The sequence below is a fragment of the Ixodes scapularis genome, unplaced genomic scaffold, assembly GCF_016920785.2.
Source record: "Ixodes scapularis isolate PalLabHiFi unplaced genomic scaffold, ASM1692078v2 PGA_scaffold6__148_contigs__length_123643588, whole genome shotgun sequence".
NCBI lineage: Eukaryota > Metazoa > Arthropoda > Arachnida > Ixodida > Ixodidae > Ixodes > Ixodes scapularis.
Window position 1 is genome coordinate 8,207,691 of NW_024609881.1, and position 26,772 is coordinate 8,234,462.

The 26,772-nt window shown below is 48.9% G+C and overlaps 2 protein-coding genes across 3 annotated transcripts in view; one reads left to right on the plus strand and one right to left on the minus strand.

Moving 5' to 3' along the window:
- The window catches only part of LOC8026835 (DNA-dependent protein kinase catalytic subunit), a 374,591-nt gene that overhangs the window by 59,008 nt on the left and 288,811 nt on the right, over positions 1-26,772 (minus strand). Inside the window, exons 74-76 of the mRNA XM_029967180.4 lie at positions 23,820-23,983; positions 14,673-14,795; positions 10,950-11,026 (exon numbers count right to left, since the gene is read on the minus strand). Coding sequence (XP_029823040.2) covers positions 10,950-11,026; positions 14,673-14,795; positions 23,820-23,983 — 364 coding nt within the window. The remainder of the gene's footprint in view (positions 1-10,949; positions 11,027-14,672; positions 14,796-23,819; positions 23,984-26,772) is intronic.
- Positions 3,074-13,985, plus strand: LOC121838345. 2 transcript variants are annotated; one of them, XM_042294538.1, is made up of 4 exons: positions 3,074-3,568; positions 4,153-4,179; positions 10,025-10,099; positions 12,893-13,985. In XM_042294538.1, exons 1-4 carry the CDS (start codon positions 3,364-3,366, stop codon positions 13,195-13,197), a joined length of 612 nt encoding a protein of 203 aa, XP_042150472.1. In that variant the 5' UTR covers positions 3,074-3,363; the 3' UTR covers positions 13,198-13,985. The 2 variants fall into 2 exon arrangements, 1 of the variants encoding a protein (XP_042150472.1); XR_006078470.1 differs by lacking the exons at positions 4,153-4,179; positions 10,025-10,099.

The following is a 26,772-nucleotide window of genomic DNA, read 5'->3' on the forward strand; positions in this document are numbered from 1 at the left end:
TATTGACAGATATGAATTGGGACAACCATTAGTGTTTGGATATCCCAAACTAGAAAAAGTTGCAACTAGATCTAAAGGTAGATAATCACAGTCTTTATTTAACTTATTGGAAATGATTTCTTGCTTCTAGGCATCGTCGTTTTCTTCCAGGATAGCAGCTGCAGCTTCCCTAAAATAAAGGATAAATATGCATTAAATGACCTTATTGGATTATAAATGTTGAAATCAAGCTTAGAAACATACTAAACTTTTTTTTTCGCTGCAAAGAAATTAGTTGCAGTGGTATAAACCTGCAGGCCTTGCATTAAAAGGCAAACATGCCTGGGTGACGGAAACACTCTGGTCAAAATTAGGAGATGAAGCTTTTGCCGAGACTGGGCTAAATTTGCATCTGGGATGGTTTAAGACTACTATGTTTCCTATGAGCCTGTGAGACATAATCTCTGCTATAAGGAGAAGAAACAGTCAATTCAAAGGCATCTCTGTAAAGCTGGCCAGTGCACCTGAAATATGCTTAAAGTGTGCATGGGCGAAAAAATAAGTGTCTTCCGTATCTCGAAAAGAAATCGTGCATTGCAGGCTGTGTTCCAAATCTTACTCGAATGGATCAGAGGCAACGCAAGACGCGGGTGGGTTTTTGAACTTACCCTGAGTGGAGACAGAGTAAATTTTGAAACATAGCTGCAAATAGTCCGCCGGATGAGATGCAAAATTTTCGGCACCTACTGTTATTTTAGGGAGGCACTCACTTGATCGAATGACGTTTTAGCGAACGCCCACGTTTCATCGAATGACACTTTAGCGAATAGTCGGACGCCGCGAAGCGGCGTTTTCGGGTGGGCCAAATGAGTTCATATTTTTGTAATGAGTTGCCGCAGACTGTCGCCGCGAAGCGGCGTAAAGCGCAGCGCGACGGATGGGTTAACGCGCGCCCCCGTTATTCGCTAAAACGATCATTCGCTCAAATGTCGCCGTTCGCTAAAATGTCATTCGCTCTTGTGATATGGACCCGTTATTTTATTAGAAGTCATCAACTTCCGGAAGTAATGACCCGACATCACCGACCGACCAACCCCCCCACCCCACTTCCCACTCATCGAAAATGCCCCCGAAATCGCTTAATTTTGAATCCCAAAGCTTCAATTTTTGAAACTGCCCAGTCAGTGTTTTCAGCAATTCATAGTTTAGTTTTGAGATGCTTAAAACGCACTTAACTTTCCTCGCGGATACCCAACAACTTCCGAACTGATAGCTGCCTGGAAAATTTTCTTCTCTAAAGCTATATCTTCACGCTCGCATCGTTCACTGAAGATCAAACAACGAGTGTCTCAGCAGATCTAACAATCCGAAATCCCCAAACTGCAGCGCAGCAAGGACAAAGAAAATTTCTTACCTTGCTCCCATAAACGTTTGTTGCCACTCATTCGCGCTCTAACAAGCTGGCAGGTCAAATGAAGTAATTATCACCGCACCATTGAGCACTCTGCAGCAGTAAAACACAAAAAAACGTTCTTGATTCATTGCCATAACCATGCTACGAATGCCGTACACGCCATCGGCGCCATGTGCTTCGTGCTTCCTCCGTCCTCGCGGCGCCATCTTTGCCGCCCAGTGTACACCGACGCTGCCGGCAAGTCCGACTAAATCTAGAAACAGATTTTTTTTTTTCGTTTTTTTTTTTTTTTTTTTATTAAATAGTGTACGAATTTTTTTCTCCCTTTCAAATTGCGATGTTGAAAAAAATTTTTGCAACGCAATACTGAAAAAAAAAATAAAATAAATTGCAATCTTTGGAAACTGTGGTGAGGAAAGAGATAATGGCAAGTTCTGTCCCAGTGCCAATTGAATTTTATTGATCCCAATCGGAGATCAATCATAAAGTTGGAAACATTGAATCCAATTAGAGTGACCAATTTGGTGACCCAGTGCCAACTGAATTTTATTGATACCAATTGGGATGACCAGTTGGAAACATTGAATCCAATTAGAGTGACCAATTAGGTGGCTGAGTGCCAATTGAATTTTGTTGGTCCTAATTGGGGTAACCAGTTGGAAACATTGAATCCAATTAGAGTGACCAATTAGGTGGCCCAGTGCCAATTGAATTTTGTTGTTCCTAGTTGGTGTAACCAATTGGAAACATTGAAACTAATTAGAATGACCAGTTGGATGACCCAAAACCAATTGAATTCCATTGACTCCAGTTGGTTCCAATTGAATATCCTAATTGGAGCCAATGGTTATTTTTAACTGGGCGGTCCTGCACTATAAGCGGTTACGTTGTAAGTGGTCTATACTGTATGCAGCCCAAACATGGGAGGGGCGGTCTCTCGGGGGAAGGCGTTCTCTCGGAACTTTACGATAGTTTAATTTTACAGCGAAGCTGTCTATGGCTAGGGTTCCAAGCATTTTTTGTGTGCATCAACAAAAGCTCAGGTCCCGAATTTGATGCAAAATCGTTTCGTTCTGTGCAAAAGCTTATGCATCTCTTCAATTGGACATGCATTTTCAGTAGATTAGTTATTAATAGGCCCCATTTTCGAGATCAGTAGACTCTCACGGTAGATAATAAAGGTTTCTCAAAGATTTGCCGCTGTGCGACCCATGTTAGCCATGTCTACGCTTGCACCATCCTCTCTTTGTCATCGTTCCAAGCGCTTGCGTGCCTAGTTTCTTTTATTTGTACTCTCCCGGGGTGACAGTCCGGTCGGGTGTGTCTAGTTTCCTTCGGCTCCTCAAAGCGCGTCTGTATCGTGTGCTAAACAGCTTCGCTGGTCATCCACCCTAAAAGAGTGAAAAAGCTCATGATTTTTATGAAATGTTACGGTATTTATTTTAGTATGTTGTTGCGTGTCACGGAGGAAATAAATCAATAAAAAAAAGTCGCCCCTTGGCTTTACTAGCAGGGCAAAGGTAGTTGTAACACAGAATGCAATGTGTTAGTGTGGAGAAACTATGTACACATGTGGAGACCGGATGGTGCGAAGCGGCCCCATGTCGTGCAAGGTACCGTATTTACTTGAATGTAACGCAAGTTTTTTTTCAAATTTCCCTTACCTAATTTGGGGGTTCGCGTTATAATCAAAACGCCTCAAAATTTGCCTTGGCGGTGTCGCAGCACAGGGTCTTTAAAATGGCTACGACAAATCTCGCAATCTTTCAATCTTGTGCTGGCAACATATACACGCTGGAAACAGCCAATCCAATCCTATTCTTGTTTGCGACTCATTGCGCCCATGTTAGGGTTACGGGTTACCTTCACAACGCTTTCTCTTTCTGTTAGGGTTACCGTACCCATGTGCCCGTGTTGTCCGTGTTTTGTGAGCTGCTGCTTTGTGCTTCCGCGACTGGACTCTCGAGCAAATGGCGACGCGACGAGCTCAGTACGACGCCCGCTTTAAAAAAAGTGCAATTATGATGGCTGAGCAAATCGGAAACTCTGCCGCGGCTCAACGGGTAGATGTGACAGAATCGACTATCCGTGGGTGGAGGCTCCAGCGTGAAGTGCTCTTCAAGTGTGAACCCGGCCGAAAAGGCTTCCGCGGACCACGTTGTAGTACTTTTCAAGGTACTTTTTTCCCCTTACTTAACTCGCGTTACATTCGTGTTCTTTTTTTTCGCTGTGAAAAGTCACCCCTTGCGTTACAATCGTGGTCGCGTTACATTCGAGTAAATACGGTAATTGCTCCGTGGATGTCTTACTAAAGTGGGTGCCACTCTTGCGGTTGCAGTGTAAATGCGCTCAGAGCCTCTTGGAGTGTGAGACGCGGTAGACAGTGCGTGTGGAAAACGGAACAATCGGAGTGCTAAGCAGAGCCCCGACACCAGCCTGGCACCATTCTGTCTTCTCAGACGAAGAGAACATAGCGGAGTTAGAAACGTGCTGTCACGAAACAAATGTTCGCGCTGTATATGCTGATTGGTGGTGTTCATCCTGCGTGTGCAGGTAACGGACTTTGCGGTAATAAAAGATTCTTTCGTGAGCATCTCTCGCATAAAACAATAAAACTAAATAGAATTTTGAGTTTAATGTATCTTTTGCGGAGCTGCGATAGATACATACAAAAACATAGGCATTTCTGAGCTTTTTCTACACTTTTTGCGCTTACATACTGAGACATAGTCCACCCCACTTTTTTTATGATTTTCTAGCAGCAGGAGAGTGGGCGATGGCTCGAGATATTGCCGCGCGCAAGGCTGAGAAAGCAACGCTCGGTCACGGTCCTCCAGAAAGTTCTCGTTTATTCATGTACCGCACGTAACTTCTATCATTTATCCCTGCTTTTGTTTTCTAGAAAGTGCGTGTTCATTCTCGCCCCGATCACGCGACGCTCGAACTGCTTTCGCCGAATCTTCGAGATAGCGGCGCACTCTAGATAAGAGGCCGCCCGCGACCTTGTCGAGTCAGTCTCGCCCTAGCGCTCGATTCTGCTGACACGCCGACTTCGACGCCCGCGACGCTCTGCTTTCTTCTGTTTCCTTCTTTATTTCTGGCACAAGTTCGCCACATTAAACGTTTATTTCTTCTTGTTTATTTCCTGTCTTCTTTTGGTCACCACCCGTGACATTTTGGTGGAGGTGCGGGGTACCGCATGCCCGTGCAGCGTTCTCCTCCAAGGGACCGCAGTGCAAGTCCGATTCCCGGCTCGGTGAGAAGACCACTCACCGCAGAACCTGAAATTCGGACCAGCCGCCGCACCAAGGGAGAGGATCCTGAGTACGGTTTGCTCCTGGACAAGCCCAAGCCGCAAAAGACGACGATGGCCAACCAGTCGCAAGCCCCCGCCGCTTCTCCCGTCGTCTACATGCCCGTCGCACCGCGGACGGCTGCCCCCTTCCACGGTGAACTCTACGAAGACGTCGAAGACTGGATTGACCAGTATGAACGCGTTGCCCGCCACAATGGCTGGACCGACGAGCAACGCCTGCACAACGTTTACTTCTCGCTTGAGGGAACCGCCAAGCACTGGTACGAGAACCATGAGTCCTCTTTGACGTCGTGGGAAATCTTCAAGACCGACCTGAAGGCTACGTTCGTCAACCACCACCGCCGAGAGAGAGCCGAGGACCTACTGCGAACCAGGACCCAGGGCCCCAATGAAAGCGTCATGAGCTTTGTGGAAGACGTGCTCCGCCTGAGCTCCCGCGCCGATCCTCAGGCCACCGAGGGAAAGAAGCTGCGCATTTTGATGCGGGGCGTGAAGGACGACATCTTCGGAGGCCTCGTCCGCAACCCGCCGGCAACCGTCGACGCCTTCGTCAGCGAGGCGACAAACATCGAGCGCGCCCTCCAAGCGCGCGCTTCCCACTACCAGCGGCAGCCAAGCGTCACTGCAACCGCGCTGCTTAGCGGTGAAAACGTGCCTGGTACGGACATCCGCGAAATTATCCGGGAGGTTGTCCGGGAGGAACTGCGAAGGTTGCTGCCAACCACCAGCCGTCCGCCAACCATTTCCATCGCCGAGGCTGTCCGAGAAGAAGTGCATCGCGCGCTCCAACCGGAGGTTCCCGTCACCAGGGTGGCACCGGAGGAACCGACGTTGAGCTACGCCGCCATGGCCCGACGACCGCCGCAAGCTTCCCGCCAAGCCACAGCGCCACCCCGAAGAGACGCCCCAACGCCGCAGTACCCCCGACGGCCGGAAGATCAGGCGCACGTTCCCCCAGAGCGACCTGCGCCGAGGAAGACAGACGTCTGGAGGACGGCCGACCGACGCCCGCTGTGTTACCACTGCGGGGAAGCTGACCATGTGTACCGCCGATGCCCATACCGACGACTCGGGCTGCGCGGATTCCATCCAAGCGACCCGCGCCCCCGGTATGGTGAACGCCCTCGGGAGATCGACGAGTACCTGCGACGACCCCAGTCCCCCGAGCCTGCGTCACGCCGAGAGTTCCGGTCGCCGTCACCACGACGTCCAGCTTCGCCGATGCACCGACCCCGACGTGAAAGCCTGTCACCCCTCGCTCCACGCCGGGGAAACTAGGCGCGGCAACCCCTGGAGGTGGAGTTGCCGAAGACGACCGACGCCAAGATCCTCCACGAACGTCGGAGGGCCCCCACTCGAACGCTACCGGAGACCGAAACGACGCTCCTGAAACGGTGTCCAACAACCTAAACGTCATCATCGACGGCCACGACGCATCGGCACTCGTGGACACCGGAGCAGACTACTCAGTTTTGAGTGGGAGGCTCTCCCGCCGCCTTCGAAAAGTCACGACGCCGTGGGATGGACCTCAAATACGAACCGCCGGTGGGCACCTCATCACACCAGTCGGGCGATGCACCGCTCGCGTCGAGATCCACGGTGAGACGTGCCCTGTAAAGTTCGTCGTTCTGCAAGACTGTTCGAGGGACGTTATCCTCGGAATGGACTTCCTCTGCGAGTATGGCGCCGTCATCGACCTCGGAGCAAACCGGTTGACGCTGCGAAAGCCTGTTTCACCACCGGAGGAACCCAAAGCGACGTCATCTGCGGTCCGAGTCCTCGCCAGCCACGTGAACTTACCGCCGCGGTCGAGTGTTTTCGTACCCGTCGGGATCACCGAAGATTTCTGCGGCGAAGTTCTGCTCGAAGGAAGCCTCCAGTTGCTTCTGGGAAGAGGAATAGGCGTCGCAAGAGGAGTTGCTGAACTTCAGGATGGCCGCACTGTGGTCCTTGTCACGAACTTCCGAAATGAAGCGCAACACCTCACAAAAGGTGCAGCCGTGGGCCAGGTCGAGGAACTCCAAAACTCCGCCGCTGTCGCCGCCATTACTGACGAATTCTCGCCACCTCAGCAAGACAGTGCGTCGCCAGCGCAGCTCGACATTGACCCTAAACTCCCGGGCCCGAAACGACGACAGTTGATTAACCTTCTCGCCGAATACCGCGACTGCTTTGCCACGTCGTCGAAGGTGCGCCAAACCACCGTTGCGAAGCACCGCATCGTTACCGAGGACGACGCGCGCCCGGTGCATCGATCGCCATACAGAGTCTCCGTTAAAGAAAGGCAGGCGATCCAGGAGCAAGTTCAAGAAATGCTGAACGACGACATAATTCAACCTTCAAGCAGTCCTTGGGCCTCTCCAGTCGTACTGGTTAAGAAGAAAGACGGGACGCTTAGGTTCTGTGTAGACTACCGGCAGCTGAACACGGTGACGAAGAAAGACGTCTACCCACTCCCCCGCATCGACGACACTCTAGACCGGCTGCGCCACTCTCGATATTTCTCCTCGATGGACCTGAAGAGTGGCTACTGGCAGATCGAAGTCGACGAAAGGGACCGAGAAAAGACCGCCTTCGTCACGCCGGATGGACTGTACGAGTTCAAAGTGATGCCCTTCGGACTGTGCACGGCGCCAGCAACTTTCCAACGTGTCATGGACACCGTACTGGCAGGACTAAAGTGGCAGAGCTGTCTCGTCTACCTCGACGACGTCGTCGTGTTTTCCAGCGACTTCGACGAGCACTTGCGACGACTCCGAGCAGTTCTCCAAGCCATACGGACCGCCGGACTCACCCTGAAGCCGTCAAAGTGTCGGTTCGCTTATGACGAACTGAAGTTCCTCGGCCACGTGGTTAGTAACGAAGGTGTCCGCCCAGACCCCGAGAAGACTCGTGCCGTCGCAGCATTTCCAGCGCCAAGAGACAAGAAGGCCGTCCGAAGGTTCCTTGGGCTATGTGCCTACTATCGGCGCTTCGTTCGAGATTTCGCAAGAATTTCCGCACCGCTCACACACCTCACGAAGGACGCCGAGAAGTTCGAATGGGCCGATGAACAGCAGCAGGCATTTGACGAGCTGAAGCGACGACTACAGACTCCTCCTGTTCTTGGACATTTCGACCAGGATGCGGAAACCGAGATTCACACGGACGCAAGTAACGCAGGGCTTGGCGCGGTTTTGGTTCAAGTACAAGAAGGCACCGAGCGAGTCATCGCCTACGCAAGTCGGACATTGACCAAGGCGGAGAGAAATTACTCCACGACTGAGAAAGAATGCCTTGCGGTCGTCTGGGCAATCACGAAGTTTCGTCCGTACTTATACGGGAGCCCGTTCCGGGTAGTCACGGACCACCACTCGCTCTGCTGGCTTGCGAACCTCAAGGACCCGTCAGGACGCCTCGCGCGGTGGAGTCTCCGACTACAAGAGTTCAACATGACCGTCGTCTACAAGTCAGGCCGCAAGCACAGCGACGCCGACTGCCTGTCCAGAGCTCCCGTCGCAACACCTTCCGGCAGCAGCGACGACGATGACGACGAGTGTTTTCTGGGCGCAGTGAACATCGACGACATGGCCCGGCGTCAACGAGACGATCCTGAGCTGCGCGCACTAATAGAGCACCTGGAAGGGCGCGGGAGTGCGATGCCACGTGTTTTTTCACGAGCGCTGCCGACCTTCGCCATTAGACAAGGTGTACTCTACAAAGAGAACTTCGGGAACAACAACTCGCCATGGCTGCTGGTAATCCCGACCGACCTTCGGGAGGAGATCTTTCAAGCCTGCCACGACGACCCGACGTCCGGACACCTTGGTTACAGCCGGACCCTGGCACGTATTCGTGAAAAGTATTACTGGCCCAAGCTCCCCAAAACCGTCCACCTGTACACGCGATCCTGTCATGAATGCCAGCGACGAAAGAAACCTCCGACGAGGCCGGCCGGACTCTTGCAGTCAATTCCTCCGCCAACAGCACCCTTCCAGCAGATCGGAATGGATCTACTTGGCCCTTTTCCGCCGTCGACGTCGGGAAATCGCTGGATCATCGTCGCCACAGATTATCTCACGCGGTATGCCGAAACGAAAGCCCTTCCTTCCGGAACTGCTGTGGAAGTTGCCAAGTTTTTCATTGAATCCATCGTCCTCCGGCACGGCGCTCCCGAAGTCCTGATCTCAGACCGTGGATCATCATTCATGGCCCAGCTGACGCAAGAAGTCCTTCGTCTCAGCCACACCAGCCATCGCCGCACCACGGCGTACCACCCGCAGACCAACGGACTAACGGAGAGACTCAACAAGACCATCGCCGACATGATCTCCATGTACGTCGACGTGGAGCACAAGACATGGGACGAGGTGCTGCCGTACGTCACATTTGCCTACAACACGGCCGTACAAGAGACCACCGGAATGACACCCTTTCAGCTGGTGCATGGGCGCAAGGTAACGACAATGCTGGACGCTATGTTACCCCACGAAGCGGCTGTCGATGCAAGCGACGACGCCCAGGTGGTTGCCCAAAGGGCAGAAGAAGTCCGTCAGCTCGCCAGACTTCGGATTCAGGCTCAACAACGTGTCGACACTGGCCGCTACAACCTTCGTCGTCGGGACGTCCACTTCCAGCCCGGAGACAGGGTGTGGGTGTGGACACCGATTCGCCGCCGCGGTCTCAGCGAGAAGCTCCTGAAACGTTACTTTGGACCCTACAAGGTACTTCGTCGCCTCGGCGAGCTGAACTACGAGGTGATGCCCGACGGAACACGAACATCGTCACGCCGCCCACCCCGACCTGAGGTCGTCCACGTCGTGCGCCTGAAGCCGTACTACGCTCGATAGGACTGTGGACCTTTTGTGCTCCAAAAGACTCTTTATCGTTCTTTTTTATTTTGATTTGTTTCACACTGCATCGGGGCGATGCACTTTTAAAGGGGGGAGTAATGCCGCGCGCAAGGCTGAGAAAGCAACGCTCGGTCACGGTCCTCCAGAAAGTTCTCGTTTATTCATGTACCGCACGTAACTTCTATCATTTATCCCTGCTTTTGTTTTCTAGAAAGTGCGTGTTCATTCTCGCCCCGATCACGCGACGCTCGAACTGCTTTCGCCGAATCTTCGAGATAGCGGCGCACTCTAGATAAGAGGCCGCCCGCGACCTTGTCGAGTCAGTCTCGCCCTAGCGCTCGATTCTGCTGACACGCCGACTTCGACGCCCGCGACGCTCTGCTTTCTTCTGTTTCCTTCTTTATTTCTGGCACAAGTTCGCCACATTAAACGTTTATTTCTTCTTGTTTATTTCCTGTCTTCTTTTGGTCACCACCCGTGACAATATTCCGGTACACATATCAGTGGCGCACACAACGTCTCAAGGTTCAAGAGGCTTCCTGCTCGTCATACTTCAGGGTAAGGTCTGCATTTCGTGAACGAGATGTGGACCATAGCTGGCGATGGAGGGACGCTGCGGTGGCTGCATCCAAAACCCGAGAGAATATACCTCCCAAGACAACAGACCATTGCAAGATGAAACTTCCATCCTTCGCCGAGTCGAAAGCTCCGTGCTAAATGCTAACACATTTCATCGATCATCAGCATAATGAGAGCAGCTATTCCGGCATTACTTTTCCTCTCTTTCTCCGGGGAAGCCCGGTGCACGCTCATTTCGCGGAGTGCCGTTGCACGTCTGAACCTGCTGGGAGGAACACGGAGGCACTCGAGGTTCGGTTGGCACCGCTGTCCAATCAGGGAGCTCGAGACGAGTCCTGCGTCAGTGTTCGACTGGCAGTAGACGACTTCTGTTAAGTCGCACCGGATATGATCAGGTGCCAGCCATATAAAACATTCTGCATGAAAAATTCCTGGCTGACTGTTTTGTATCATTGCAATGAAAGGCTGAACACATACCACGTTTTTCCAAGCAGCTTTTACTGGAATGAGGGCAAGTTGAGTGAACAGAGCAACAACACAAAGACAAAAGGCAATAGAAGCACTGGACCCATTTGCTTCTCTTCTATTGCCAGCTTCTACCGGCTGTCTTTTCTCGCAACTCCGGACAAAATTAATTTTATTCATTCCGATACATTGTCATAAATAAGCGATAAAGGAAGCGGCAGCTCTCCTTTAGGACCCGAGAGACTTTTCGACCACTGGCTTAAAGGGGGATCGCTGCCCGTATGCCAACACAGCGCCAATCCATAGGAAATCTGCACAAGTGGAGACTGAATTCTAAAACCTGCGAAAATTAAATCACACTTACCGCAGAATAAAATCCTTTGTCTCTGGGATGTCGAAAGAGTATGCCTCGTTGCTGACCCTGAAAGCATACACCAGTGCCTGGGAGAGAAAAAGGTTGAAAAAGTAAGTAGGAGGGAAATGTAGCGGGACTTTTACCCGAAAGGAAGAGACGGCTCCTATTCGAGCATATTCAATTCCTATTCAGGACTCATCAGACACTGTTTACGGATCATGCCATCACTATATTTGGCAAAGATCTGTATAAAAAACGTTCAGCCTTTCCCCTCTCGTGAAGAAGGAAGACCAGCTGAGCTGTACTCAATACACTGCCGCAACGCGCACGCGCCCGATTTCCACTTTTTCTTGTCCGACACGCCACCGATCGTGGATACGTCTCCGGAAAACCCTAGTCGGTCGCACACGGCGCACGTGACGCAAAACGGGTTCTTCACAAACTCCCTCCGGAACCTCGCCGTCGCACCAGGGAACTGTTCAGCCAACGTGGAGTGCAGTCGTCGGCGGGCCTCGCGCTTGTGCTTGGTTTCCGTGGCACGATCGTCATTCGTGGCATTGGCTCGCCGGCGCCCTTTACATCACTAATTCTGTTCTCGGCGGCGGCTTTCCAGGCGAGCGAGGTGCTCTTCTTTGGCAAGGGAATCTGAAGCGCTCGACGCAGTTACGTTGCGCCCGACGGCTTTGCGGCGGTTGCGGACCCATTCGAGCTGCTGCGTACGTTGCCGCTCCTTCCGCAACCAGTTTTCTTTCCCTGAAAGGGCACGCGGCTGACCCATCCTGAGTCCTAATTGGAACTGATAAGAGCTTAGGAAACAGCGCGAAACAGACGAGGACGAAGAAACACACGTGACGAGCGCTGTGCTTGTTACATGTGCTTCTTCTTTGTCGTCTGTTTTTCGCACTGTTTCCTACGATGAATTCCATTCGTCTATGATAGCTGGAAAGGTTGACGCCATCTACCAGCGACGGCAGCAACCATACTGGTTGTCTGCTTGCCGCCGTCGCTTGTAGATTGCGGTAGTTGTCCAGAGGCATTTTTGTCAACACGTGTTTTGTACCGGACACAATCCTTAGGAACCTAGCCAGTAACAGCTCCGCTGTAAAAGAAACGAAAAGGGTGGAGGATGGCAAAAGCAAGAAGAAGGCCACGCATGCACGTAGGGACGGCGGGGAATGCCCGCAGTTGGAATGGGAGCATGCTCTCTTTCCTAGAATACTGCTGTCACTGCGCGACTCCTTAACCCTAATATAAAATAAGCAAAAAAAGAAAAAAGTTGAGCGTGTCGTCAACAAAGCTTGAGCGATCACACTTTGAACTCCTTATCTTTGTTTAACTTTTTCTTTCGCTGTTTTTGCTTTGCCAGTTTTTGTTTTTATTTTTTGCCTTTCTTTTTTTGCTGCCTGAATTTAGTGAGGTTTCTTTTTTGTTGCTTGCTTAACTTTATTCTATGAATAGACTGTTTTTTTGTTTTTTTATTAAACTCTCTTTCTGTTTTTTTATTTTTTAAAATTATTTTGGTGTGTTTTGTTGCCACGTTGTGTGTAAACGATCGCAAGCACCTTCGGTGGTGTTTGTGACCTTCACCAACTAAGCTCTACCGTATTTAGCGACTCCTCAAGGCTCTCTTTCGTAAGGTCCCCTTTATGGCGGCCTTCAGTATTGGCAGAGACGTGTGGAAATTTCAACTGGAGCTTAAGCTAACATGTTTTTGTATATCAAATTATTGATATATCAAACTATTTTTTTTATCCCCTTTGAATTCGAAACATCCGGGTTCGACTGTATGGACATAGTATCTATAAAAAAAATACTATGCTAAAGAAATATTTCAACCAAATATATTGGATGTGCATACCAAACAGTATGCGAATTGCAAGGAAAAGAAATGTGCAAGGCGTGTACGAAACAATAAAAAGGTAGATTTGTTATTGAAATTTAAACTTTTCAAGTCTTGCAGGCCACTCCGGGGCCCACGCCGGCTAAAGCGGACACGTTGGCGCGCGCTCGGAGGCTTCTGCTCGTCTCGCCACCAACAAACATGGCGCCACCTCTGGGATCCACATCGTCGCCGGTGTTCCTGCCGCAACTTGAAAACATTACTCGTGCCACAAAACTCACACCACTGCCTTCCATTGGACATTCATGCTTTCACATTCACAACTCACAAGAAGTGCTTAGGCATTTTCCGACTTTTTTGGAAATCGATATTCGCCCCAAAAAATGGGGTGGGCGACGATTGGGGGATGGGCGATGACTCGGGATGTTACAGTAGTGAATTTCTTGTGCGATGCATTACACGAAATTGTAAAGGCTGGTTTGCACGCTCGCGAATGCTTAGGAGCGTTACAGCCTCTCGGGATTTCTTACGCAATGTGGCGAGTTGGGCACGCTGGTACTGAGACAACATAACTTGCTAACTCGAGTGCTGTGCTAGCGAGTCATCGATAATGCTGTACGAGAAACAAGTGCTCTTCTTAGCGAGTGCTTTTAACGACACAGTGTTACCCGAACCTGGGATGTGCTCTGCACGTGTGCCCTTATAGTTTTCTTAGTTTCTTATTATTTTTGTATATATTCACGGTGCAAATGTATTGGGCTTTTAAGTATGAATGTCGTTTTCCTCTCATAAATATGTCTGTGTTGTCTGTTGTGCGCTGTTTTTCATTGTGTGGTCTCTTATGAAAGAACACGCTGGCATCGTCTATCGGGTGGAACGCTCGCCATTTCCGTATATTTTTTTCTTTCTTTACTGGCTAGAAATGTTTACTATTTCTCTTCGATTGTACATACATGAGATGTCACGAAAACTGCAAAATATTTGCTCTAGTAAAATGCAGTTCCAGAGATAACTGACGCCAGTGTGTTCTACTGTTGCGAGAGCTCAGTCTTAAAGGGAAGCTGAAGCGGTTTTAAATATGAGAAAAAACACCTCAGCCTAGTTAACGAGACCTCAGTCATCACGAAAATCGTATTCGTTTGGTCATTTTCTGCACGGATTAACCGGAAAAGCGCCTTCATCGTAGCGCCGAAGCCACGCCTCTCCGCAGCAGAGGGAAAGGGGAGGGAGGAGGAAGCCCGTCAGCCGGCGTCACAAAAGGACCGGCTTGGGGACCTTGCCGCGGCTGGCCGCGCTTCCCTCGTAGGCTGCTCTACTGACTTTTCGAGCCGTTGTCATGCCGCTGCATAGTGCTTGCTTTTATCCGTTGACCGGTCGTGCCATTAGGGAGTTTTAAAATAGCGCACGCTAAAGCTTTGCGTGAGCAAAGAATAGCGTCGTCGCCACTGCGCATGCTCCGAACGCGAACCAGGTTTAGCGCTTTGCGTGCGCAATTTTAGCGTGCGCAATTTTAGCGTGCGCTATTTTTTGGAAATAGCGTCCGTCCGCAAACAGTCTTTGCGCTTCTCCAAGGAGGATTCGTGCTGAGAAGATGGTCCTTTTATGACGTAGTGGCGCGTCACGCGTGGCTAGCCAATGGCGTGCAGCTGCGGCGATCGCTTCCGATTTCTTCACTTTTTTTCGCGTTTATGGATTATTTTGGATCAAACGGTTGCGATATTTGGACTCAGCAGGCACAAACACGTCAGAATCAACCATTAACTCATTTTTTTCGAAAAGCTCTTCAGCTTCCCTTTAAGCAAATGCGAGTGTGTGAACCAGTCTTTAGGAGTCATCCACGTGACACACATTCTGCATTTGAAGTTCCAATGGCCGGGCGAGCAAACACTCACGTTGGGGTAATCGGAAGCAATGGAGTCCACCAGGCCGAAAAGGTGGGGCCCCACCGCCCCATCCAGGAGCGGCAGCATCTGCCCTATCCAGCCGAGAAACATCCAGCAGGGCACCTTGGCACACTGCAGCAGGCGACGACAACAGTCAGGACCAAACGCCCAGGTGCGGGAAACCCTTCCTCGAGATAAAAGGGCACTAAATTGCATCTCCAGTTCCTTTTCGACGCAAGCTCAATCTATGCGCCCTAAGCATTCTACAAAATCTGACAGTGAGATTATCTATCCTTTTTCCTTACAAAAAAGAAGCGACCAAATTTCACGTTGCTAGATATATCTCGGAAAAAGGGGAATGTTGCAATTTTCGGTCGCATTTTTAAAAGAATAAATCATCGTGCATGAACATAATTTCGGGTTTTCTAGGATGCTATGGGTGCATAGACTGAGTTTGTGCCAGAAAACACAAACTCAAGATCCCCTTCAGTGGCCCTTCGAGACGACCAATAACACCGAGCTTTCGACGCATCCGTTACGCCGCCGTAACCTTGGTACTATGGCGCACCGTGAATTCACGAGGGCGCCCATCAAACCATTCGGCCAATCTTGGCCGCGACACGATCACATGGTCGTGTTGCCGCGGGGTCGATTGGGATCTCGAATTCGGCTCCCGACGCGGCGCTTTCTCTCCTAGCCACTGGAGGGCGCTGCAGGCGCCCCCGTGGCAGGCGAGGAGAAACCTCCTCGCCCATCGATAGATATGCTCGGTGGGGCAGGGGGCGAGAGGCCTCTAAGAACTCCGGACGGGACCGAGACGCAGGCAGGCAAGTGGGTGGCGACCGGATCTAGGATATCGCGGGACGCGAGGCCTAAGGGCCTTCTTTGTGTTTAGCGTTGGGCTTAACGTGCGTTTGTAAATATTTGTGTAATGTCGCGTGTATTTGTAGTTTAGATTAAGTGTTTTGTAGAGTTGTGTTTTATTGTACGAATAAACGGGGAGCGGAATCCCGCTCCCGTGAAAGAACCAGGCTGGACTCGGTTTGTTGACGGACCACGTGGGAAATGGCGAATCGGCGGCGGTACGCGATTTCCTACAGTACGCAAGATGCACCAGAGGTAGTACACAAGATGGCACAGCAGCTGCCTGCCCTACAACACTTCGGTAAAATGGGCTAGAAAATAGCGGCCTGCATCAGTGCTGCACACATCGTACAACATTTTCCTATTGTAGCAAACACAAACAGAACATTTTTGATGTTACATTATTTCCTCATTCAGTATTCGAGCCTTCAATATATTTGTTGTTTCTCTTTAAATAGCTCTTAACACCCATTTCTATTGCCATGTGTTGCTCGCAATATTTGTAAATTGTTAACCCCTTCCATTGTGCAGAATGCAGCTAGCATGCTATCATAAATACACCTATTAATCTGGACAGCTGTGAGAATAAAGCTCTGCTGTCATCGCGACCAAAAGCATGTGCAACCTCACACATGCAAATAATGACAATTGTATCCTTTCCGAGATCCAATGTACACAAAGCAAATAGTTCTTTGCAGTCAAAATTGTTGAAAAGAATGGTCGCCCTGCAAAACCTTGGTTCCCCTCCCAGCTGTTAACCACAACATATTTAATTTCTCTGACAACTGGTGCGCAAAAGGCGACTAATTTCACATAGAAACTGAAGATAGCAGAAAACGAACCACTTGAACGGACAACACAGAATTCTCTGCTGCCAAGTGTGTTCGAGACTTATGAGCTGTTTATCCTTTAAATTTCATTTTCCACAAGTCTTGAATCTCTATCATAAGCCCATACTAACTAAAACCTTATAACCTAGCTTTCACAGATTCCTCTGCTTGCATCACGTTTTGAATCCCGGAGAAAAGCTCACCGGTGAAAAGTTTACCACAAAATTGGCGGATACGGAGAAAAGCTTGGCGGCAGTTGAGCGTATGCGAAGAAAAGCTCGCCAATTTTTTTTTTCTTCTGTTCATCTGGAGGTTGTTGGATCATGCATAATATATATCAATTTATTATGATTAAAATTCATCAGCTTTGCAAAAAACAATACCATATTTATTCGAATATAAGTCAACGTTTTTTTGTTTTTTTTTGGGAAATATTGCCAAAAATTAAGGGTCGACTTATAATACTGATTGAAGAATTTCGCCGGTGTTGCCGTACAGCATGCCGCTTCTTGTTTAAAAAAAAATGGCCGCATCCCTACGTGGTGAATAATGTTGATTGGGTCGAAGCTCTGGTGGTGCTGATGATACAGTATAGACCACTTACAACGTAACCGCTTATAGTGCAGGACCGGGTATAACGCGGCTTTTTTAAACCACCGGTTCGCCTCCCATAGAACTCCATGTAATTACATGCCGCTTAAAATGCAGGCACGCGAAGGGAAATACCGGTTATAGTGCGGTTTCTGGAACAGCCCGCCGACCGACCAACGCAGCGAGCACGCTTCCCTTTGCAACACTAGATAACGGCGTGAGCCGCAAGCGGCACTCGCGGGGCAAGGCGTGGGGCAAGGAGGTTGCTCGAAGAAGCGGGGAGAAGCGAAGAGAGAGGCTTCAGCTGCTATAGCGACGGAGGGACAAATGCGCGTGTCGTTTACGTGCGTGCGTCCCTCCGCTGAGTTGGAAAACAACCGCAACAACAGACCACTCGCAGATCGAGGAGAAGTGTTCGCGCACGTTGCACGCCGGTCGCGGGCCGGCTGCTTCTATCCGCAAACATGGCGTCGGTTGTAATCGTCGACGTAGACGGTGTGGTGGAAGCTCATCGTAGAAAGCGCAATCCTTGACTGTGAATTTTCGTTGTGTGCCGCTATGATAACCCAGCACGTACTAGACGGGAAGATGCACTTACTCTTGCGGCGATGTTGTGGCGGCACTCTCAAGACGGCAGAAACGCCCGTGTCGTGTCGTCGTGTTCGTTTACTTCGACTACAGTGGTGCTTTCCAAGCATTTGTTTTCGACCATCGCCCGGATTTCTTATTTGGAGCATTTCGTGCCTGTGCTCAAGTTGAAGGTATTACTGGCGCGTACCGTATAAAGGATGCGAATTTTCACGCGTTTTCATCGCCGGAGAAAAGTGATTAGGGTTAGCATTCCCGAACGCTCGCAACGTCAGTCCTCAACCCGCGACGCCGTTAAAAGGCTGCGCCAGGCAAAAGCCGCTCATTTCTTTCAAAATGTGTGACACACTTGAGAGAGAAGTGCACTAGTCTGGTGAAATAAAGACTTTCCTCAAACTAAGCTTTATTTTTCATTTAACATAGAAATAAATTCTTTTACAAAGGTAAGTTGACTGATGGCATGCATTTTGGCCTGAAAAGTTGATGTTTTGGTTATAGCGCGGTACCGCTTATAGAGCGGATTTTCGCGACTCCCGCGACATACGTTATATGCTGTCTACACTGTACTGATTTTGTTCATACGTAGTGCTGATTTTTTTATTGCTCGAAGGTAGTGCTGAGTTTTGGGCTGCGTTGGTATGGAATATGTGTGGTATGAAACGTGGTTATATACGCATTTGAGCATTTGACCGCAGCGCCCTCTCCTGCATAGATGTTGAGCGGCTACATGCAACGTTTCATGCATGACATCCCCAGCTCTTGAGTTACTACCACATCTCAGAGCCCCCTACTCGTCTTGCAGTTGTGGCCGAGTGGTTAAGGCGATGGACTAGAAATCCATTGGGGTCTTCCTGCACGGGTTCGAATCCTGTCCACTGCGCAAGCATTTTTTTTCTTTTTTAAGAAGACAGGTGGGATGGCAATCGATGTGAGCACGGATGCCGGACAAGGCTAGACTCTAAGGAGCCTTGCCCCCAAAAGCTTTTGGTGCACAAAAATAACCGAAGCAGTAGCAACCAACAGCACCCCCCCACCCCTCCCCTGCCGTGGCCTCGGCTCTTGCGCAGATCCCTGGGGCGTCGAGTTTCGAGGTCGTGCCAGTAGTTTTCCCCTCACTGGGCAAGGGGGGAAGGGAAGGGAGATGAATGCGATGCACTTCGCCCTCCCTCCCTCTTCCTCCCTCGCAAACGCGCACAGAAAGAAAAAAAAAAGAAGAAAACGGAGGTTACTTTAGTTTGTTGCTTGCGGCGGCTTGTGTGTTGCTCGCGGCGACTCGCGCCGTTGCTCCCGTCTTCCAATTTGGTTTTCCGTCGCTTCGCTCGTCTCCACCTTCTTTCTTCTCGTCGTTTTACAATGGTGCCAGTGAGGCATTGTTGTGAATTTGTGGGGTTGTCTTCCAAAGCTGACGAAGCTTCGGATGACAATGACATGTCCGCAAGTTCTGACGATGCTTAAGTTTTTGGCACTGCCCTGCAATTTAGCCGAAAGTGCTGGAAATAAATGTTTGTTTCTTTCGTTTAAAAAATCTAGCTATATTGTTATTTTAATTTTTGGTGGGTTCAATAAATAGGGGGCAACCTATTTTCGTGGTCGACCTATTTTCGGGTAAATACGGTATGTCCTTTTTTTGTAATAATTGTTAAGCTTATTGGGTATATTGCTCCCAAATTAATAATTGTGGGCGAGTGTTTTCTGTGGTTTACTCTCTAGGTAACGGAAGCCTAACTGGAAACTTGAAGAACAGGAAAAAGTTCGAAAACTTAGAAATGTCTGCCTAAAAGCTAAAAATCAAAACTGTCAATGCTGAAAATCTGAAAGTGCATGCGCAACAACGTTGTGCCTGAAAATCTCTTTGAAGCTTTTGCTAACCTTTGAAAACAGGATAAAACAGTCAGTAGGATATCGAGGATTCTTTCTTCCACAGACATGCACGTTTTCTAGACGTTCGTGCTGGTGTTTCCACACGTTGCCTTCGTGCGATAGTAGTGCCCTGCTACAGCGAGCCACACGTGACCTTCAGAGCTGCACACTGTCATCGTTGTTACTCGTGACCTATATAATGCTGCGCGTGCAGCTGACCAAGTAGTCAGTGCACTTGTGGCTTAATGGTTATCGCGCTTGCCTTCCACGCAGAAAGCCAGGGTTCGATGCCTGACCGCCGGTTCATTTTTGTTGACTCTAATGTGATGTTCTGGTTAGAGTGCCTTCATGTTCGCGAAGCAGGACATGAAGGCAACCTAGTTGTGGTAAATTCGAGAACCGTGTTGCTCGTTTGAGGTTAGAATGTTCTACACGCCAAACCTTCTACGCCGATTGTTCCAGAAGCCCACACGAGTACATTAGTTGCTTCGCGTGGCAAGCCTAAGTCAGTTTTCGCCCCAAGGCTCGATCCTGCTGTTTCGCCGACATCGACGCCTGCGACGCTAGCCTTTCTCTATTTTGTTTTGGGCACAGGTTCAACCCATTAAACGTTTAGTTTCTTCAGTTATTTGCCACCTCATCATTTGTCATTCTGACAGTAAGAACTAGTCTTCCGTAAGGTAGCAAATCGGGTGAGTTGGTAAACGTTATACATGATAAAAAAACACTCAAATGACGAAGACGGAGTGAAGACAACAAACAGGACAGGACAAAGTTGTTCTCGTAACTAAAGTTTTATTCGTGAAAATAACAGAAAACGTAGCCGATACTGACTACATCAACAAACACCTACTCATCTACAGTGTAGACCGCATATAACGTATGTCGCGGGAGTCGCGAAAATCCGCACTATAAGCGGTACCGCACTATAACCAAAACACCAATTTTACAGGCCAAAATACACGCCATGAGACAACTTACCTTTGTAAAACAATTTATTTTATGTTAGATGAAAAATAAAGCTTAGTTTGAGGAAAGTCTTTATTTTACCAGGCTAGTACACTTCTCTCTCAAGTGTGTCACGCATTTTGAAAGAAATGAGCGACTTTTGCCTGGAGCAGCCTTTTAACGGCGTAGCGGGTTGCGGACGGACGTTGCGAGCATTCAGGATTGCTAACCCTAATCACTTTTCTCCGGCGATGAAAACGCGTGAAAATTCGCATCCTTTATACGTACCGTATAAAGGATGTAATACCTTCAACTTGAGCACAGGCATGAAATGCTCCAAATAAGAAATCCGGGCGATGTTCGAAAACACAAATGCTTAGAAAGCACCACTGTAGTCGAAGTAAACAAACACGACGACACGGGCGTTTCTGCCGTCTTGAGAGTGCCGCCACAACATCGCCGCACGAGTAGGTGGATCTTCCCTTCTAGTACGTGCTGGGCTATCATAGCGACACACAACGAAAATTCACAGTCAAGGATAGCGCTTTTACGCGGAACGATGAGCTTCTACCGAAACCGACGCCATGTTTGCCGATAGAAGCAGCCGGCCCGCAACCGGCAGACCGGCTTGCAACGCTCGCGGAGACTTCTCCTCGACCTGCGATTGGTCTGTCGTTGCGGTTGTTTCCAATGCAGCGGAGGTACGCACGCACGTGAACGACACGTGCGTGCGTTCCTCCGTCGCTATGGCAACTGGAACGACTGAAACCTCTCTCTTCGCTTCTCCCCGTTTCTTTGAGCAACCTCCTTGCCCCGCGAGTGCCGTTTGCGGCTCGCGCCAGTGGTGTTAACTTAGCGAGAAAGTCGCTAAATTTGGAGTGTTTTCAGTCGTCCTAGCGGCAATTTTGTGTTTTTGGAGTCTTAGCGACTTTTTTGGGGACTTTTTTTTTTTCCCCCAGTTATGTAAATTGTTGTTACTAAAGCTACGCGGACGGGGGGGAAATATGTCAGTCGGATAGCTCTCGGGTGGCTTCCAGAGGGACAGCTCTGGATGTCACTCATTTTTATTCATCCTGTTGTGGGTGAGGGGACGTTCTCCGACCCCGAAGCACTTTAGAACCACTCCATCTTTCAGATATTATCAGGTGTTTAAAAAAAAAAAAAATGTGGGTTAAAGCGAGGGTTTTGTTCAATAAGGATGAAGCAGAATAGCTTTCCGCTGTTTTGTTCTTGGACAAGGATCTTCTCGCCAACGCCTTGAGTCACTCAAGGTGTTGGCGAGTCCCTTGGGAATGGGACGGCCGACTCCAACTATTCACTTGTATTGTCACCAAAAAAAAAAAAAATTAAATGATGTTTAAAAAAAAGATCCGAAAAAGGTCATCATCATCATCACCACTCAGCGACTTTTCGCTAAAACTGGCGACTTTTAGGTCGCATCCTGGCGACTTTGCCCAAAAAAACTTAACAGCACTGGCTCGCGCAGTTTTCTAGTGTCGCACAGGGAAGCGTGCTCGCTGCGTCGGCGCGGTCGGCGGGCTGTGGCAGAAACCGCACTATAACCGGTATTTCCCTTCGCGCGCCTGCATTTTAAGCGGTATGTAAATACATGGAGTTCTATGGGAGGCGAACCGGTGGTTTAAAAAAGCCGCGTTATACCCGGTCCCGCACTATAAGCGGTTACGTTGTAAGTGGTCTATACTGTATTAGGCACCACACAATCTTTGAAGCTGAGACGGTTCATTCACCACTATTCATATTAGCTTGCAAAAACCAAACCTCTTTATCTGACAGAGCTACCGACGGTGCACTGTCAAGCTGTCAATTAATTCATGTCTTTCTACAGCGTAACTGTTAAAGGGCTAGCTAGTTTCCCCAGTTTCGTGTCCGTCACTAAATAAATGTCGACACAAAACTCTCGACAGCTACCGCCATCTATAAGCAACGGCAGCAACCTTTCCAGCCTTTCCAATCTGGTTTTCACTAGAGTGGAAAGGCTGAATTTCTCTAGGCGTCGTTTTAGAAGTCGTCCTTGAGTTCACCCTAGACGTCGTCCTTCAGGTCGTCCTAGACGTTGTCCTTGAGGTCATCCTTAAAGTTGTCCTAGATGCCGTCCCTGAGGTCATCCTAGGCGTCATCCTCAAGGTCGTCCTCGAGGTCATCCTGGAAGTCGTCCTCGAGGTCATCCTAGACGTCGTTCTGGAGGTCCTAGACGTCGTTCTTGAGGTCATCCTAGACGTTGTCCTCTAGGCGTCGTCCTTGAGGTCACCCAAGAAGTCGTCCTTGAGGTCGTCCTAGACATTGTCCTCGAGGTCGTCCTAGGCGTCATTCTTGAGGTCGTCCTAGACGTTGCCCTCTAGGCGTCGTCCTTCAGGTCGTCCAAGAAGTCGTCCTTGAGGTCGTCCCACCATAGTAAAGCTTCGCTGGTCTTCCTTTTTCCTCAGCTAGGAAGGGCTGGAAGCTTTCTATGGGTGTCCGATGCACTGATTTTATACTTGCCGCGGCATTAATATACAGAATGGGTGATTACAAATTTTTGAGCAATTAGTAAATATGCCCAATGAAATTCAGGAATATTACAAAAAGAGGACAATTATTTTTAATGAAGTGACCAATTCTAATTGCATTAAATTGCCACGTGTGATGCACAATCCACTACGCTAAGGAAAAATGTTAAGAATCTGTGAGCATTTCTGCGCATCCACTAAAAGGCCGGTGCACTTTTCTCTGCATCTGTCGGTTTTGTGGCGAGCTTTTCTCTTCCGCCTCATGTTTTACCCATGCCATTATACGGATTGGCATTTCTGCTAATGTACTCGTTCTTTCTGCTGTTCATGTCAAAACTTCAAGCAAGAAGGCAGCTGTGATTTGGCACACTAGAATCTAGTATTAGTTCGTGACTATTTGCAGCATCTGCAAACCACCTGAAGGACAAGTGCTTTCCAAGAGCATATTTGCACAAGAGCATGTGTAAGAACAGCCTTGTGTGTGCTTGTAGAGATACCATCACTGTGTCTCATCAAATAAATTGTAATCGAATGAATTGGTAAATTTTCTGTTTCAGCTGGAAATGATGCGCGTGTTTCAGGAGGAAACAAAAACATTTCTGGCTGAAAATAATGCATGTTCCAGAAGAAAAAAAAAGATATTTACGACTGGAAACTATGAATGTTCCAGAAGAAAAAAAAGAAAACATTTCTGGCTGGAAATTATCCATTTTTTTAGAGGAAAAAAAAAAAAAAACATTTCCAGCTGGAAATAATGCATGTTCTAGGAGGAAAAATATCATTCCCAGGTGAGACATTTGTCCATTTCTGGATGAAAAAAAATCCTGAAAATCGGCTGAAAAAAATAAATCTCCAGCTCCAGCCGCAATCCAGTTTTATAGTACAGCCAGCACTGGAAGCAGTTCTAGCTTCCACCAGACTGTCAGCTTAAGGCTGAACAGAGTACAGACAAGGCAGAAGAGTCTTACCTCCTCCGCAAAGGACTTTCCGCACAAAGGATGGCTCTGGAGAACTTGGAGCAGCCGCGGAAACATGTCGATGGCAGCGTCGCTACCGAGCCGCATGGCCGTCAGCACCGACCTGACCAGGCTCAGAGGCAAGCTTGTTCGGCGATCGTCCGGAAACAGCGTTCCTGGTAGCGTTTGTTCACACCAGAAACAATTATCAATTTTTAATTGTTTGTCTCAATCCAAACGGTGACATGGCTCTTTGAAAAGGTAGGAAGGGTGTTCTTAAAATTCCAATTTTCATATTTCTGAGGCCTTCCCCAATGTTAGAATAACCAAAGTCTATTTAGAAGCAGTCAAATGCAAGCAAGCTCCTTCACAAACAAACTGGCATGACAAAAGATGCGTTAAATGCGCGTGCCTTATTAGAGAACCTACATTTAAGATTATAATGCAATTAAATGCAAAGGTGCAAGCGAGCTGGACAAGTATTTCTACATTTAAGAAAGGGAGCTAGCAACTCACTCCGTGCACTTTGAAATACAGTTGAATCCCGCAATGGTGAACGCTGCTGCAACCAAATTTCAGCAACAAAAAAGTATTTTCAATTCCCTGTCAGTTGTCCGAGATAGCATACAAAACTTTTCTCCATAACAAACCATTTTTTGAACGTTGCTTTGCTTCAGGAAAGTTTTATCACCCCTTCTGCCGTTTTCAGTCGCGGGAAAAAAGTTTTGTTCAAAAGCTGTCCTGGATTGGGAATATAGCATACTCATAGTGACAACTTGTGGCTGCCCGTACGATTTATTAAAACAATCATACAGTATAGACCACTTACAACGTAACCGCTTATAGTGCAGGACCGGGTATAACGCGGTTTTTCTAAACCACCGGTTCGCCTCCCATAGAACTCCATGTAATTACATACCGCTTAAAAAGCAGGCGCGCGAAGGGAAATACCGGTTATAGTGCGGTTTCTGGAATAGCCCGCCGACCGCACCGACGACCGAAGCAGCGAGCACGCTTCCCTGTGCGACACTAGATAACGGCTGACGGCGCTAGCCGCAAGCAGCACTCGCGGGAGCTGGGAGAAGCTAAGAGAGACGCACGCACGTGTCGTTCACGTGCGTGCGTCCCTCTGCTGCGTTGGAGAACAACCACAACGACAGACCAATCGCAGGTCGAGGAGAAGTGTTCGCACTCGTTGCATGCCGGTCGCGGGCTGGCTGCTTCTAGCCGCAAACATGGCGTCGGTTGTGATCTTCGTCGTGTTCGTCATCGGTCCGCGTAAAAGCGTTATCCTTGACTGTGAATTTTCGTTGTGTGCCGCTACGATAACCCAGCACGTACTAGAAGGGAAGATCCACCTACTCGTGCGGCGATGTCGTGGCGGCGCGCTCAAGACGGCAGAAACGCTCGTGTCATCGTGTTCGTTTACTTCGACTACAGTGGTGATTTTTAAGCATTTGTGTCCTTGAACATCGCCCGGATTTCTGATTTGGCGCATGCGTGTTCAAGTTGAAGGTATCACTGGCGCGTACCGTATGAAAGATGCGAATTTTCACCCGTATTCATCACCGGAGAAAAGTGATTAGGGTTAGCAATCCTGAACGCTCGCAACGTCCGTCCGCAACCCGCGACGCCGTTAAAAGGCTGCGCCAGGCAAAAGCCGCTCATTTCTTTCAAAATGTGTGACACACTTGAGAGAGAAGTGCACTAGTCTGGTGAAATAAAGACTTTCCTCAAACTAAGCTTTATTTTTCATCTAACATAAAATAAATTCTTTTACAAAGGTAAGTTGTCTCATGGCATGTATTTGGCCTGAAAAATTGATGTTTTGGTTATAGCGCGGTACCGCTAAAAGTGTGAATTTTCGCGACTTCTGCGACATACATTATATGCGGTCTACACTGTACTAAAGTACCGTATTTCATTGCATATAACCTGCATCCAAATTGATATAAAATCATAGGCAAAGTAGGGGTGCAGGTTGGGTTATACACAAATTTCAGCGGGCAGTGCACCCCACGGCAATGCGCTAAGTCGTGGGGATAGATTAACCACCTTTTCCTTTTTCTCCTCCTTTTTTGGGGGGTTTGCATGGTTTTGGCAGGCTGAGCAGCTGAGCCAAGCCGACGTCAATTCGAGGGCAATGTGCGGAGCGCCGTTGTTGTCAAACAAGTGCTGCCATCGACGGCAACCATTTTCGTGGTTTCTGATTTCTTCGGCAAAGGTCCCGACTGTCGTCAGATGTGTTGCCGAAGGAAACCGACAGCAGGCCAGAAAATGGCCGCTACGACGTTGGCGAGTCGTGCATGCGAGAATGGGACAAGGTGAGCCTGCAAACTGCAACCGAAAATCTTTCCACGGTCCAAAGACTGGTGCATACCCCGAGCTTGAAAGAGCGCTCGCAAAGTTCATTGAGGAGTACAGAGTCATGCCGTATCGACAAAAATCTGGCGTGACCGCCACCTTTCCAGATGAGTTAGTGCAGATATCAGTTTCAAGAAGTGCCGCATCAGCAATCGCCTCGACAATACGGATTACGCCCCCGCAACAGTGAAGGCACCTCATATAGCTGCAGTGGCAGCAGCGATGAGTAAAATAAAGGAACGAGATCTGCACATTGCTTTACGTGCTTAGTCTGCGGGGTATTTTTTTAATTTTTTTTTTTTTTCAGAGTACAGTGTAGATTGCATATAACGTATGTCGCGGGAGTCGCGAAAATCCGCACTATAAGCGGTACCGCGCTATAACCAAAACATAAATTTTTCAGGCCAAAATACATGCCATCAGACAACTTACCTTTGTAAAAGAATTTATTTTATGTTAGATGAAAAATAAAGCTTAGTTTGAGGAAAGTCTTTATTTCACCAGACTAGTACACTTTTCTCTCAAGTGTGTCACACATTTTGAAAGAAATGAGCGACATTTGCCTGGCGGAGCCTTTTAACGGCGTCGCGGGTTGCGGACG

Bases quoted from the DNA above. Each gene is read 5' to 3' on its own strand.
- LOC121838345 (XM_042294538.1), top strand. From the start codon at position 3,364: ATGGCGACGCGACGAGCTCAGTACGACGCCCGCTTTAAAAAAAGTGCA. The intron at 3,569-4,152 runs GTACTTTTTTCC...ATGATTTTCTAG, and splicing joins ACGTTGTAGTACTTTTCAAG to CAGCAGGAGAGTGGGCGATG. The intron at 10,100-12,892 runs GTAAGGTCTGCA...AAACTTTTCAAG, and splicing joins CCTGCTCGTCATACTTCAGG to TCTTGCAGGCCACTCCGGGG.